Source organism: Vespula vulgaris, chromosome 15, assembly GCF_905475345.1.
Source record: "Vespula vulgaris chromosome 15, iyVesVulg1.1, whole genome shotgun sequence".
NCBI lineage: Eukaryota > Metazoa > Arthropoda > Insecta > Hymenoptera > Vespidae > Vespula > Vespula vulgaris.
The window spans coordinates 1,049,880-1,066,425 of NC_066600.1; the positions used below are offsets into that span (position 1 = coordinate 1,049,880).

Consider the following 16,546-nt stretch of genomic DNA (forward strand, 5'->3'; position numbering starts at 1 on the left):
ATCTTTTGATTAAATACGATTGATGTTTTATTCATGCCTCGTAGAAATTACTTTCAAATCAAAAAATGATGAAAGTAATATTCACTATATATTTTTTATCTCATCGATCGTTCGTGTTTAGAATATCAGCAATCTTAATACATACTTATATATGTATATATATATATATATATATATATATATATATATATGTTATCAACAAACTTGATAAACAACATAGAAAATCATAGATCATTTTCGTATTTTAATAAAAGCATCTATTGCGTATACACTACTGCGTACCATACATGCATATGAGTCGTAATATATCGACTATGTAATATATTCTAAGATTACACGAATGCATCCAGAAGTTTAGTAAGCAAGTATATACGAAGATGAAAGGAAGGAGAGAATCGATCCAAAGGCTAATAACTATGCCTTGTGCCTTAAGGGCTCGACGTACCCTCCTCGGATCTCGTATAATATAACAAGTACGAGAGAATCAAAGTTAGCATAAGATAAAGTCGCAAGTCTTACGTAGATACATATATATGTATGTATGTGTGTATGTACGTATGTATGAATGGATCGAATTGTTTAACTTTGATATACATAAAAGGGGTTGGACAAAATAATGGAAACACACATTGTCTGTGTTTCCATTACTTCGTTCAATCCTTCTATATTTACAAGATTACAAGCTTATGTATATATATATATTTTTTTTTTTTTTGAAAGGATGCAAGGATAAATTAAAAGCTACACCTATATATAAGAAATACATATATATATATATCTACTTAAATATTATTTATAAATACTATTTAAAATTCACATATATGCATCCACGTTATGTATATCTATAGATATATATTATTTAAAATTCACATAGATACATATATACATATTATTCAATAATTCTCTATGAAAGAACAATAATTATGAATGAATGAACGTATCCGATGTAAAATGGAAAGAAAAAAGAAAACATAAAAGGATGAAAGAAATAAATGGAAAAATAGGAAATAGATAAAAGAAAGGCTACAAGTACTTTATTTATTTATTTATTTATTTTTTTTTTTTTATTTTCTTTCTTTTTTCGTTGAGACATACGGCGCGAGATATCGTAGGATAACTACATTCTGGATTTAATCAACCGCTTAAGCGCTTGGCACGACCGACAAAAGGGTTTCATCCCCGCGAGAGAGGACTCCTCTCTAAGCGCTAATAAATTACACAAATGCTCTTTGAGGGAACGATATTCGTTCGGTTCTAGTATTACTGCTAACCGTACTATGAGATGGGCGGATTCACTCTTGAAATATTCATCTACCTAACGATTCATCCATCGTCGTCGAGGACATTTTCGAACTAAGCTTCACAGCTCTTTTCATCTGTCGTTCATTTCTAAACAATAAACTATGTCCTTTGAAGTATATTCCATTTCTATATTTATTTATTCAATTATTTATTTAGTTATTTATTTATTTATTAACTAAAAAGATTTTAACTTCGATCGATTCACCAAACTTTTCTATTTTTCTTCTTTCTTCATTAGATTACAAATTAAATACCCATATGCATATGTACGTATTATATAAATGTAAGTACGTATCTGTATATTATTTAATAATCTATACCTTAATAGATTGTAATGCATTTTGATGCATTTAATATATATATATATATAAGTATACATGTGTATGTATTTTATTAGAAATATATATGTGTATCCATGTCTATTAATCATATATATAAATGTACATTTATATACTTTATAGTACTTACACACACACATACACACACACAAATGTATAGATATATATATATATATACTTTTGAATTCATTCAATGAATATTAAGCATATAGTTATATCGATATACATACCGTCGGTTCTTTTCTATTGTAATCATAGTAATCGTCTAGGACCTATGAAAACACTCGAAATGTTGCGACAGCCGTCTATAACTTTTACCATCTCTAACCGCCCTCCCCTCTCCCACCACCCTCTCGATTCACTCACAAAACTTAGACGTTGCTTAGACGTTGCTTAAACGTGAACTTTCTTTATCTGCACCGTGACTGATCATTTTTTTTTTTTCATTCTTTCTACTGTTATTCATCGAAGCTATTGAAAATAATAATAATAATAATAATGATAATAATAATAATAATAATAATAATAATAATAATAATAATAATAATAATAATAATAAAAATGTTATCGTACGAATAGTATCTCTTTGTTTTGAACAGTACAGTAATTTTAATAGTACAGTATTGTAAATTCGTATTAATAATTTCGAGAAAAGATGTATTAAAAAATGTTGGCTTCAGTTCTCGATCTATAATCAAATTTAATTACAAAAAAATTTTTTAACTTTTTTACGAGTTCTATATAAATCAACAAACATATTGTCTGCTATAGAAAAAAAAAAAAAAAAAGGAAAAAGAAAAAGAAATAATGTTCGTGAAAAATGAATGGCTTCGTTGTTCGATTCGGAAAGAAACATTTGTTGAATTTAAAAAATAATTAAAGTACATATATATATATATATATATATATTTAGATGTATATATATATTGTAACCATTGTCGAAGTCGAAGAAAACAAAAAGATGAAAGGAACGATCGTCGACAAAAGGGTAGTTCGATATCTCTCGAAGAATCGTTAAATCGAAAGGACATCGATACCATCGAACAGCTGTCGCGTGGCGATCCGCAACAATACTCGAGGTCGTCGTGGACGTCGAGGCGACAAAGAGGGAGGCAAACTTTTTCGATCGTTCGTTATAATGAAAAGCGAAAGGGGTTGCCGCACGAGCCATGACACATAAACGAGAATTTCGCAAGGGTAGAAACATTTTGAAAGTTTTAAATAAACAACAAAGCTTTTATCGTATCATTTGTAACATTTGTTTTCTTATTATTACATCTTTCTTTATAATTAATATTTTTTTTATTACTGATATGTAATAAAAATCTATATATATATATATATATATTTATTTATTTTATTTATATATTTTTTATATTATTTTTATATAGGTTTAAGTAGGATATATATATATTAAACATTATAAAATTGTTATTATAATTATTCATATTATTATTATTATAATTACATATATGTTATATTCGATATATAATAATAATAATTGTTATACATTAATTATTAATAAGAAATATTTAAAAGGGAAGAATTTATTTAATTATATATATATATATATATATATATCTTTATACGTATCTATGTAATCTAAACTATTTAACGTACATATGCGACTCAGTAAAATTTATTTATTATTTATATATAAGTATCAATGACTAACTACGAAGATATTTATGTATTATTTCATTGTATCGTATATCTATTGTACTCGTGGCTCCGTGTGTTTATATCGTTTCTAAGAATTACAGAAAAGCTATATGTCCTTTGTCAACTAAATGTAAATATCGATGACGCATTCGACACGCGTCGTTTAGTTCGACGTTGGAATTCGTAGAGGTAAGACATATTTAACGTGATCTTAGAATCCCATTAGTATCTCATTATAATTAATTAATTAATTAATTAATTAATTTACTATATCTCGCATTTCGTTTATAATAAGTAACATATCCGATTATATTAATCTCAACATATAGCAAAGGATTAAATGGAAAGTATATATCTACGCTCAATCTTTATATATAGGTGTATTAGTTATATTATTAGTTATATTACTTATATAAGATTAGATCAATCATCGTACTAAAAGATTCTTATAGGTTACATATAATTAATCGACAAAATAATCGTTTATATCAACAAAAATATACGTATATATAATTATTATATTCATTCGATAATATTAATCAACGGATATAATATATTTTCAATAGAATTAGAACAACAGTATCGCACGGAATATTATCCGATATAATCTACATATTGTTGATACGTACGTATGTGTATTATTTATCGTACACATTTAATCGTTAATTAATGATCCTACGTGCTAACGATCAGACGTAATTTATTTTCAGCGTGTAATTGTGATTATAATATCTTTTGTATTTTACATTTTTTTTTTTTTTTTTTTTATTAAAAAACAGAATGATTCAAAGGACAGTTGGATCTCTGAACTAGTCCGAAAATGATTCTGAAAATCGGCCGATTCGTATTTATCTTCTTCCTCGTGCGTTCGCTTAGATACAAAGGCAGGAAGGCAGGCAAAGCAGGTAGGCTTTACGTGAAAGCGGATTGGATTAGGATTTGGAAGAAAGGGGTGGTGGTGGCAGTGATGGTAGGACGGGCCGAACCCAATTTGCATACCATAAACCACGTCGTGGCCCGAGATTCAATTTGACGAAAAGAAAAAAAAAAAAGAAGAAGAAAAAAAGGAAGAAGAAAAAAGAACCTCAGGGTTAAGAAGCTCGTTTTATTTATTTATTTATTTATTTATTGTTTTCTTATTCGATATTAAAACACATCGAGTAAATCGATGATATAAGATAATGAATTAATCTAGATATATATATGTGTGTGTGTGTGTGATAAATATATAGGAAATATAAGAATATTTAAGATATAAAAATTAGATATATTTTTATGATATATGTCTGTGTGTGTGTGTGTGTGTAATAAATATATAGGAAATATAAGAATTAGATATATTTTTATGATATAAGAATTAAATTTAATGCGTATTAAATTTTGCGTTTAGAAGAAAGAAACGACTGTGAAACTTAACGTCGCGATGATGTAATTGTTATGTTTTGATTTCTTCTTGGTCACAGAGAGTAACGGAGAGTCACAAAGAGGTCACAGCGAAGTTTACCTTGGATAAGATCGATAAGTCTTAAGCTTTGTTTTTTGTTTTGCTCTTCTTTTAACTTCCTTTATAGCAAATAACGCGTAAATACATTACACTGTATATATATATATATATATATATATATATATTATATATACATATCATTTTATATTTTAATCGCTTCTTTCAGTTTAACAAGCATTCTATTACAACTATTTAATTAATATTCACAATCTATGTTTACGTAGAAACCGAAAAGATATTAATCGAACAAAAATGTAATAATTTGATAGTGAAACGCATGACAGATGTAGGAACATGTGTTTCCGAAAGGCGTGAAACGTGTGTTCTATCATGATTACTATACCAAGTATCTAAGTATTACGATATATGTATCTATATATATACACACACACACACACATACATATATACATATACACACGATCGATTTATATTCGGTTTGTCATTGGATCTACCGTCCAAAGTGAAACTCCACGCTTATTTCTCGTATTACAAACGGTGGCGAGTACAGTGCTTTAGGTAATCATCGTATAATAGCAAAGGAATAATAAATTCCAGAGACTACGACAAAGAAGAGGAGTAGTGAGGGAGGTTGGAGGAAGAACAGTGTAGTAGGGTGAACCTTCGAATTTTATTCATAAATAAGTGCGAGAGAGAAAGACAGACAGAGAGAGAAAGACAGAAAGAGAGAGAGAGAGAGAGAGAAAGAGAAGCGTAGAAGCGGAAAAACGCCTGCGGCTTTTGCTAGGGGACCAATATGGGCACCTTAAACCAACTCGAAGGCACCCTCGTATAAAAACCACCCTCTGCCGTATCTAACCAACCTCGTTCCCCTCCCAACCCCTCGATCTTCTCAGTTCTCCTCCTCTCCTCCCCTCCTCTTCACTTTCCTTCTCTTCAATGATGATGTTTATTATTCACTTAGGATGCTCACGTTCTCTCTATTTATCCCCCGCAGAGGCAGATCAAGAATCGTGTTACCCTTTCTAATGGTCCGACGATTAAATACTTTAATATTTTTATCCCTTTTTTTTTTTTCTTCGTCTTCGTCTTCGTCTTCGTCTTTGTTAAATGATAAAAGAAGGTAGGATATAAAATTATATATATGTATATATATATATATTATTATTTATGAAATATAATATAATATAATATTATTCAAAGTTTTGTGCATTAAAAGTTTGTCGAATAATAATTATTACGAATTGTATAATACTCACAGATTATATCGCGATTCTTTTCGTATCAGTCAAAATTGTTGACCGAGCATAAAAACATTTTATTTTTCCTCTTATAATTATTTTATATCCTATCTTCTTTTATTATTTAACAAAGACGAAGACGAAGACGAAGAAAAAAAAAAGGATAAAAATATTATCATCTTTGTCTTCGTTGTCTTCTTTTTCTTTTTCTTTTTCTTTCTTTTTTTTTCAATTTATCTTTATCATCATTATTGTTGTTGTTGTTGTTATTATTTCTTTTTTGCTTTGATTATTTTTATTACAACTGAAAGCAGATCCTCGCAACTGTACTCTAATCGAAATTACATTTTTATTCTATTCTGATTTTATTTATTTATTTATTTATTTCTTTTTTCGTTTGATTTTTTTGCTTTACTTTTTTTCTTTGATTCCAATCGTCCGTGATATTTTAATATTTATTTTATTTTTAGAATCGTTCGCTTTCTTTGCTTTCTTTAGTGGTATCTTTTTTGTTCGTTAAAAAATGTTTACTCCGGCTCGATTTAATCGCGTTTTTAGTTCATCGTTAGTGATTAGGTCAAACGTCGTTTCTTTCTTTTCTCTCTTTTTCTAGCTTCGACAACATTTTGATTACTTTCTGCTTTTTATTTATTAATTTTTTTTTTTTTTTGATAACGTTACATAATAATTATGACTATAATTTCGAGACACGATATATCGAATTGTATGAATGTCTATAACAAAATCTAATCACGTTGGATATTAGTGCGAGATATCGAGAAGTGAGACGTATCGAGGTTATATATCAAATTGATTTTAACAATAATTAAGATAATCAATTGTATCAATAATACAGATATATAAAGATCATGCACGATTTCTCGTGTCTTGTTGAAGAAGTTAAAATCGAAACGTTTTTTAGCATAAACGAAAAGGATAGGAAAAGATGGAATATACGCGAGAACCGTGTCCTTGGAGAGTAATCGACGATTGTGGGGGTGCATTTGCAATGGGCTTGATAGGAGGCTCACTTTTTCAAGTAAATTTATCGCTTCTGATAAACTAATAAATTATATTACTTAATACGTACATATATACATTGTTATGTATACATGTATGTATGTCTTTCTTCTCTTACTCGAGATAAAAATTGTTTAGAACTATAAAAAATTAAAAATGTAAAAGAATGATATCTCGAAATAGTACGATTTTCCTATCAACAAAAAAAAAGAAAAAGAAAAATAAAAAGAAAAAGAAAAGAAAAGAAGAAAGCACCGTAAGAATGGTGCTTTTTAATAAAATGTTTAACTGCGTAGAATTCAACATTTGCGTTATATACATAGAAGATAAGATATCTATACTTTTATATTCCACAATTATCATATATTAGAATATATATATTATTTTATCTATAGGATGTCGTTATGTAGGTTAAAATTACAAAAACACCAACAATTTATTCGTGATAATTTGAAAAAAAAAAAATCGTACTTCGTAACGATCTAAAGGAAGAACAAAAAAAAAAGAAAAGAAATAAAAAAAAGAAAAATGCACGCACGAAAAAGAAACTCACACATACATGACATATACGCAATAGAATATACGCAAATGGAAGATGGAATAAGAGGATGTTTAATTTGTTAAAAATTTCAGAGCTTTATCGGTTTCCGTAACGCTCCGTCAGGCTTTCGAAGACGACTTTATGGTGGTTTGAGTGCAATAAAGACACGAGGACCTCAAGTGGCCGGTAACTTCGCAGTATGGGGTGGCCTATTCTCAGCGTTCGAGTGTACCCTGATTGGTTGTCGTTCGAAGGAAGACCCATGGAACTCGATAATGAGTGGTGCATTGACTGGCGGCGTTTTAGCTGCCAGAACTGGGATACCATCGATGTTGGGTAGCGCAACATTCGGTGGCTTTTTATTGGCACTGATAGAGGGTGTCGGTATCATGGTGACCCGTCTTCAAGCGGATTTCTTCGCACAGCATAATACCGTATACGAATTGGAACAAGTACCGAGCGGCAAGAGATTCGTTTACACGGGAAATGTATCCAACGTTGAAAGACAATCGAATAATGTACCGACCAGTTTAGAACTCGAACGAATCGCCAAAGTTTGGTAAAACTTTTCTTTTTTTTTTCTTTCCCTTTTTTTTGCTATTGCTGTACAATATATACATGTGTGTATATATATATATACATATATATGTATATTTTTTTCTTTATTACAACGTTTACTTGGCATCTTTTTTTTCATTCTTTTTTTTTCTTTTTTTTCTTTTTTTTTTAATTAATTAAATTGCAAGATATCTCGTATATCTGTCCACAGGTTCGAGATGGATTTATAATGTTTGATATTTTTCTTGAATGATCTCTCTCTCTCTCTCTCTTTCTTTTATACATTTTTATCATTTTACGATAATTTAAACTGAGATGTTGGGGAGGAAAGAGAAAGGTGAAAAGAGAAAGAGAGAAAGAAAGAAAGGCAACATTTGATCGAGAGATAATCCATGTAGTGGTCATCGTCGTCGATAGATCCAACCAAAGATAGTAGAGTAAAAGGAAAGATCATTGAATGGGAGTAGGAAGGGAGATAGGAAAGGAAGACGGACCAAGATCGTTTATTGCAAGGTGCTAACGATTGTTTTGACAGCGGTTCCCCGTGTTCAAAACCTATGCCGTCGACGGACACGCTCTCGTAGTTACACCAAGAGATGCTCCGAAATCCCCATTGTTACTGTAGACCGATTGGAATCAATATTTACATTCGAATCCTTGTAAGCCTAGGATTAGTAGAGGCTAAACCGATCTTCCCAACCCTTTTTCCTCCGAATGGAAAAGATTCAAACGGGTTGGTTAACGAGCATTCAAGTTTTTCTTTTCTTGAGAGGGTGATCGAATTGTCCAATGTCGCTATACGTTGCTTTCATATATATATATGCTTTTATATATATATTTCTATTTCATTCGTTTTCTTTCGAAGAAGTGGACGCACGCTTCTCTTCACTCGAGGACCACCATAAACGATTCTTTCAACGATTCCACGTGTCCAAAAAGAATCGAGTGCTTGAAAAGAAAGAAAGAGAGAGAGAGAGAATTTAGGGAGTTGTGTTAGAGGCGTGACTACACCGGTAGGTATTTAGTTAAGGGTGAGAGACGAATACAATGCAAAATCCCCTCTCTCTTTCTTTCTTTCTCTCTTGATCGTCATTGTCCTTTTCCATTGGCGCGTTTAGTTCAACGATTATGAACAGCGTACGTCGTCCACGTGAAACGTTCGTGTCCGATCAACGGTCTGTGGATAATTCTTTATTGGATTAACTCGCAGTGGAAATTCTCTGGGAATCTTTCGTCTTTCGTTTTCCTTTATCTCGTTGTCAACAAATTTTCTATAACTTTACTCTTCTCGTTTTATTTTACATTAATAAAAAAGATATTTATTGCAAAATTTGCTCGGTGGAATTTTACGAGAATTTTTTTACGAGAAAATGTTACGTTGAAATTGTATATCTCTTTGAAACAATACGTTTTTGGTAATTAACTATTATATTTTCATATATCTTTTAAGTAGCCATCTATTCGGCTAAAAAAAGATGGTTCCTAAGTCGTTAAAAACGATTTCGCTTTTACCGACTCTATCGTGACTTTCGTTGCAAATACTTTGTCGGTAATAGACCGTCTGATAACTTACCGTCTATATTACCATCTGTGAGTTTTTTATCGATACTAAAATTTTTCGTCGGTCGGTAACATCGTTTTTATTCTCTTCCGAGGGTAAAGAATTTTCCTGTACTTATCAACATTCGAGCAATGTACCTATCACCGATTTTTTTTGTTCATTCTCACACGCAGGACACTGTTGGAAGATAATAAATAACTCAATGTTGAAATTTATCGGTAATAAAATTATCAATAACGATTTTTATATAAATAAGGTGAAGTTATATTAAAAAGAAAAACAAATAAATAAAAAGAAGAAATAAAAAGAAGAGAAAAAGAAAAAAAAAGAGAACAAAGAAAAGTTCAGATAATAACGATCGATGAATTTAACAAAAACTATTTTTGTTTATAACAAGTACTGAGAATTCCGTCAATGATTAATTTCTTTTTTATTCCAAACGAAACGTCGTATATCAAATCGAAAATTAGGATACGAATATGGTTCTCATAATAATAATCGCATAATAGTAGTCGCATAATAAAGCCATTATTTGGATATTTGGGATTACGTTGGCAAAAGAACGTGGGTCGAAACTCGTGGCCAAGTATAAGGCACATCGCTAAAATCGTTACGGACAAAAGGTTCCCGTTCGATCTCTTTATAGTTACGTCGAAGCACGTGCCCCACATAATTCACTATTGATGGTTATATTCCATTGTGAAGGAGCCCTATTACCGGCGTTTACGTGCGGACTTCGAACGAAACGACGAAATTGTAAATACGTTGTTCCGACGACGACGACGATGACAACGACGACAACGATCCGACGTCGCCATCCGGATATTTTTCTTGTTCGTCGTATACGTTGAAATAAATTCGAACAGACTAATCGTTTCTACGAGTTGTAGGATCTTATCGCGTTGTTACTTTTCAAAATGATATAACTTTAAAGCGTAATAAATTTAACTCGAATTTATTTTCTTTCTTTTTCTTTCTCTCTCTCGAAGAAAAAAAAAGATTCGATTCTCTTAAATCGATTCGCGAAATGAATAAATTCGATTATGAAAATATCTTATTTTGGAACAATAGGATTAGAAAATATTAACGTGTCGTAATATCGATTTGTTTACGTCGTCGTTTACATTACTTTCCAAAGTTAATCATTCAATTATAAAATATTAATGAGTAAGAATGTATCGTTTAATCGTCCAAGATAATTTGCGTAATAAAATTTGCACATATAATTGAGATTATACGTAATTAAAAAATATATATATATGTGTGTGTGTGTGCGTACGTATATACGTGTTATCAGATAAATCTAAACTCTTTTCTCGATTCACCGAACTAACGATAATAGAAAGGAAGATATAAAGAGGGGTTGAGAATTGGTTCGAAAGCACCCTAGGTAAGTGTTAAGTGTAACAACAAACCCTTCGCTCCCTACTCGAAAGTGAAGGTTCACAAGCGTTATACGACGACCCTATTACGAACCGGAGAGGATTGTGTGTTTTGTAAAGATCATAAACTGAAACATAACCGTTCGAATAATTAATCGATCAATCGTCGCCATCTTCTATCAATTTCAAACGGGTCATCGATCTTACATACGATTCTTTTTCTTTTTCGTAATTCATTTCCTCTTTTCGTCGTTATTTTTTAAATCAAAAAAAAAGAAACAAAGAAAATAACATACAAAAGATCATTGAGATTAATCAATAGAACGAAGTCGCTTGTTACAATAAAAAATTAAATTCGATTACATAATCGTACATCGAGATGCAATTTTTTCTTACCGACGTAATCGCGCTTATAAATCTTACGAGGAAAGAATCAACAAAAAAACACACACACACACACATATATATATAGATGAAAATAAAAAGAAAAATAAAAAAGAATGATAAAATCAGAAAAAGAAAAAGCGTTTCTCTATCGAACGGAAAGAGATTCTTCGTGAGAGCGACGAGGGGAAAAAGGAAGAAGAAACACGAAAAGAAGAAAAAGAAGAAGAAGAAGAAGAAAAAGAAAAAGAAGAGGAAGACGAAAAATAATCGAGAATCGATTCTTACAAGAGTGCTGACCAGGAGGATAGGGAAACCGATTTGCGATTGCTACGGAATTGTTTCGGATTGGCATTCGAGTGGCAAACACGTTCGAAGAGAAGGAAGGTACGAGGGAATGGGATGGAGGACATATTCTGAGAAGGTAAAAGAGGAGGAGGAGGAGGAGGAGGATGAGAAGGAGAAGGAGGATGAGGTGGAAGGAAAGGGTGGGAGAGAGAGAGAGAGAGAGAAGGAGGAAGAGAGGGAGAGAGAGAGAGAGAGAGAGGAGGGTCGTAATCTGTATTATCCCTCGACTATTAGTGTCAAGAGGATCCAGCCGTGCAGAGATTACAATTATTACAGGAAATTACAGGAAATGTGCGCGCGTAGAAACACTCTAGACGGTATTACCTCCCCTTTAATTGCCACTTCAAATTACGTCTCTCTCTCTCTCTCTGTGTGTGTCTGTCTGTCTGTCTGTCTCTGTCTCTCTTTATATATATGTATATATATATGTATCTGTCTGTTTCTATCTTAGAGAACGCGAAACCAGATTGAAGATGTTTGATTTGTGGCGTTATGTTTATCCGCAAGTGTCATCGTGTTTTATTTTACTTTGTTATTTTTGTTCGTTACACTTGCATTTTCTACTTCTTTGTTTCTCCTTTTGTTCTTTTCTTTCTTTCTTTTCTTTTTCTCCTTTTTTTCTTTTTTTTTTTCTTTTTATTTTCTAATCGACGATTCGTAACCGATATATCTCGATGATGAAACGATACTTGTAGAAAAAGAAAAAAAGATATATATATATATATGTATATTAATAAAAAAAGAAGGAGGTTCGGTTGCGGGGGCGGAGGAAATGAAAGGTGGTAGAAAGGGATGGTGGGAGAAGAGGGTGAGCGCCCCTTTTTTTTTGCTTGGAAGCAGACGACAACTGTCGAGCTATTAAACTAATTGACCGCGCAGTATGCCGCTGCTACTCGCGTGGCGAACGTCGTGGCTCTAACGTTTACGCATGCACGAGACTCTCTCTCTCTCTCTCTCTCTATCTCTATCTCTATCTGTATATCTATCTCTGTCTATCTCTACTATATCTATATACATATATACATATGAGTGTATATACGCGTTCATACACATATCATGTATATCTATGAGATACATATGTATGGATATGCATATATATGTTTCTATGTTTGTATGTATGTATGTCTCTCTCTCTCTCTCTCTCTATTTATCTCTATCTCTCTCTCTCTCTCTCTCTCTCTCTCTCTCTCTCTCGGCAAACGACGGCAACGACGAGCTGGAGGAGGCACGTCGATTACGACCCTTCTCGCGCCAAATTTTGTACGCATCGTCGCCTCCAAAGAGAACCGACGACCAACGAGGAAATTGGATCTTGTTATGCAAATACTCCTAACTATAAGTGAAACTTCTCTTGACCAGGTACGATACATATTCCCGCATGACTTTTCTTTTAAATGTTATATATATATCATTTATGTATCCGCATCTTTCCTTTCTTTCTTTCTTTCTTCTCTTTTTTAGACCGTCGATTCGATCTCTTCTCTTTTTTTCTCTTCTATGTTTACACAGTGAGATCAAAAGTATCGTTCGATAATATTAAAAGAGAAAAAGAGCAACTTTAGCTCTAGAATCATTTATTTACGTAACGTATATTAATAATTAAACGTGAAAATAATATAAAGAGCATTATGGTTAATTGTATAAGAAAGAAATCGTTTGATTAATTAAAAAGAATATTCTTCCTCTCTCTAAACATTTTATTCGCACAATACTAATCGATAATTACTAATGAAACTAATATAAAGTTAATAAACAAAGCTTCAAAATTGTTCGCCACAGCCGGAATCAATCTTTCATTTAAACGTTCTTTGCGTCGTAACTAATACAAACATATATATATATATACATATATAAAATTAAGTTAACAATAGACAAGTATCTATCTATATTTAACTAGATAATTAACGATCTTCATTAGACAAGCTTTAACGAGTTATGTTCATTATAGATAAGTACATATTATAATTAGTCAATGCTTCTTTATACGCTTTGGGATTTCGATATCAAGAAGGGATGAGATAGATATAGACAGATGCAAAGAGAGAGAGAGAGAAAGAGACAGACGTATAGACAGCCAGACAAACAGAGAGAGACGGAGATAGAATTTAGGTTTAATACCAGGCACGCGCCATCATCAAAGCGATTCTCGCCACGATTCGGTAGCTCATTGAGAAGTTCGCTTAACCACTTCATCTTCTTACAAACGAAAATCGCCAATGTGGTTTTTAGGAAAAGGGTGCGCGCTCGTTACCCAGCTCGTTTCGTAAAGAGCATCGTTATTCCACGATCGGCGATAAACCTCGTTTAATTTTATCGACGAAGAAGAAGAATCGAACGGCCATAATAATCATCATCGTAACGTCAATAATTGGATCGTGATGGATGTACAAAAGAATGAAGAATATAAACGGGATTTCAGAGAGACGTTACTAATAGAACGTTGATTCCATATCTTTCTTATTATTAGCTATTAACTATTCTTTCTATTGTTATAATACTTTTTCTTTTTTTTCTTTTTTTTTTTTTGAGATCGAACATCACCCTCCACTTTTTAACGATACATCCCTTTCGCATAGAAAATTTTCTTAACTGTTATTAAAATTTATTTAATATTTGAGAGATATTTGAACTTTCTTTTTTCTTTTCTCCTTCTCGATCTCTATCCCCGTCTTATATACACGGTGTTCTCTCGATGGCGCAATTAAAGAGGATTAGGAGATAAAGACGAGAAAGTGAGAGATATTACGCTTGATCAGAAAAGTTTGATCGTTAATTAATAATCGAGATCTTATCAATATTATTCGTTCGAGTTCGCGTGAACGATCGATGGTTAATCGCGATTATAATTCTGAAAGATTTTTGAAGAAGATGAAGGGAAACAAATCACATACGCATATACATAGAGAAAGAAAAAGAGAGAGAAAGAGAAAGTTAAGGGTTGTTACAAGATCGTAGTAAAAAGATATACGAGAGAGGGGTATATGGTAGGGGTGACCATGACGATTAATGAAATAATGCAGTCACGGATTTTCGTACACTCGACTCGCCACGGAGGGATATAGAAAAAAAAAAGAAAGAAAAAAGAAGGAGAAGAAGAGGAATAGGGGTGACAGAGGGGTAGAAACGTATAGAACTCGCGAGCGCATGTTCGATTCGACCTTATGTTCGCACCATGCTCGTCATTGTATCTATCCTGTCTATCGTTTGTGTATCGGAAGTGAGAGTAGTTGGGAAAAAGAGGAGAGAGAGGGAGAGAGAGAGGGAGAGAGAGAGAGAGAGAGAGGACCAGTGCCGTATAATTGGCAGGGGTGCGCTACGATATTTATTACATCGAAGGGCGGGAAAAATCATAATGGCCAACTGGGGTATAAACTGCACCAGCCTCTTTTGCGGTTCGTTAAACGGTGTTTCGTTCTGAAGGGGTGGTTGGTTTTCTCTCGTACTAAGAAAAGATTTGCTTTCTTCTTTTTAGAGAGAAAGAGGGAGAATATTCAATTTTTATCTCTTGACTTTCTTCTCCTTCTTTTTTCTTTTTTGTTTCCTTTCTGTTATGGTAGAAAATCTAGCGAGCGAAGAGAGAGTATTATCGTTTGAATGGAACGCGAGAAAAGAAAAGAAAAGATTATTTATATTTTTCTTAATAATTAATTAATAACGTCAATAAATTTGATTGTTCTTGCAATGGTAATAATTGTTACGATGTTCGATTGAAATTGGTACGGTTTTTTTTTTTTTTAATTTTTTTTTAATTTTTTTTTAATTTTTTTTTTTTTTTTTTTTTTGTAAAAAGAACGATATTCTAAAAGGGAGAAAGAAATGAAGGAAGAACGAATATATTTCGTTCGTTCGTTCGTAATTATTTTATCGAATATTGTTTAGTATATAAAATGATCAATAATTATAATCGATTTAAAAATTCCAATTGATTTTATTTAAAGTTCCGTCGAGGATTAACGAAAGTTGAGACCACGAAGGTTAATTAAGATCAATCTTAAGGGGATGAACGTATTCAAATAGAGAGAAGGAAGAGAGAAAGAGAGAGAGAGAGAGAGAGATAGATAGATAGATAGATAGAGAGAGAGAGGGAGGGAGAGAGAGAGAGAGAGAGAGAGAGAGATGCTCATATGATCGAATTAAATCCTAGACGAAAATTCACATACTATTAAAATGAAAATATCAAAAAGCAGAGAAAAATGTATCTATAAAAAATAACAAAAAAAAAATAAAAGGAAAAATAAATCGACCTTCGTCCACATAATTAATAACATAAGTATTAACGATGTTTGTCCTTTACGATTATTTAATCAATCGTCGCGCACAATCGCACATAATTTCTATTATAATTATACTAATACACTGTGACCCGTTAATCGATCTAAAGACACGTAGTACAAACTTGATCAAAATACAAAAGTCACAAAATATTAATTAAAATCAATTCGGAAAAGAAAAAAACGTATCGCACAGGATCGAATTTTGATATTTTGATTTAATTGAAAAATAAAACACTGCAAACTACAACACCCACGATTTCATTCGAGGAATCTGAAAGGTCAACCTGTTCGAAAGAGAAAGAAAAAAAAAAAAGATAAAAAGGACTCGATCGATAAAACGATCGATCGATCGATCGATCGATCGATAATTAATTCGAGAGAAAAGGTCAACGTGACTTCGAGCATGATTTTATAGGGGAAAAAAATATTCGACGAAAAGGAAAAAAAAATGTCTTCATGAGAATGCTTTAA

At 32.0% G+C, this 16,546-nt stretch overlaps 2 protein-coding genes across 7 annotated transcripts in view; both read left to right on the forward strand.

The window, feature by feature from the left end:
- Positions 1 to 16,546, forward strand: part of LOC127069279 (SKI family transcriptional corepressor 2) — a 95,980-nt gene that overhangs the window by 48,633 nt on the left and 30,801 nt on the right. Inside the window, exon 1 of one of the 6 annotated variants that reach the window (XM_051006103.1) lies at positions 8,170 to 11,877. The exons of 2 other annotated variants lie outside the window; for them this stretch is intronic. Coding sequence is in view for 1 of the 4 variants with exons in the window: in XM_051006095.1 (XP_050862052.1) it covers positions 11,542 to 11,840 (299 nt within the window). In the remaining 3 variants the exon portion in view is untranslated. Of the gene's footprint in view, positions 1 to 8,169; positions 11,878 to 13,030; positions 13,161 to 16,546 lie in introns of those variants that run through there. 3 more of the 6 variants (XM_051006095.1, XM_051006098.1, XM_051006097.1) reach the window with 3 other exon arrangements.
- LOC127069298 (mitochondrial import inner membrane translocase subunit Tim17-A-like) lies at positions 4,954 to 12,973 on the forward strand. The gene is made up of 3 exons (XM_051006140.1): positions 4,954 to 7,046; positions 7,661 to 8,127; positions 12,255 to 12,973. Coding segments are annotated over exons 1-3 (561 nt in total). The 5' UTR covers positions 4,954 to 6,953; the 3' UTR covers positions 12,256 to 12,973.

Bases quoted from the DNA above. Each gene is read 5' to 3' on its own strand.
- LOC127069298 (XM_051006140.1), top strand. From the start codon at position 6,954: ATGGAATATACGCGAGAACCGTGTCCTTGGAGAGTAATCGACGATTGT. The intron at 7,047-7,660 runs GTAAATTTATCG...TAAAAATTTCAG, and splicing joins TAGGAGGCTCACTTTTTCAA to AGCTTTATCGGTTTCCGTAA.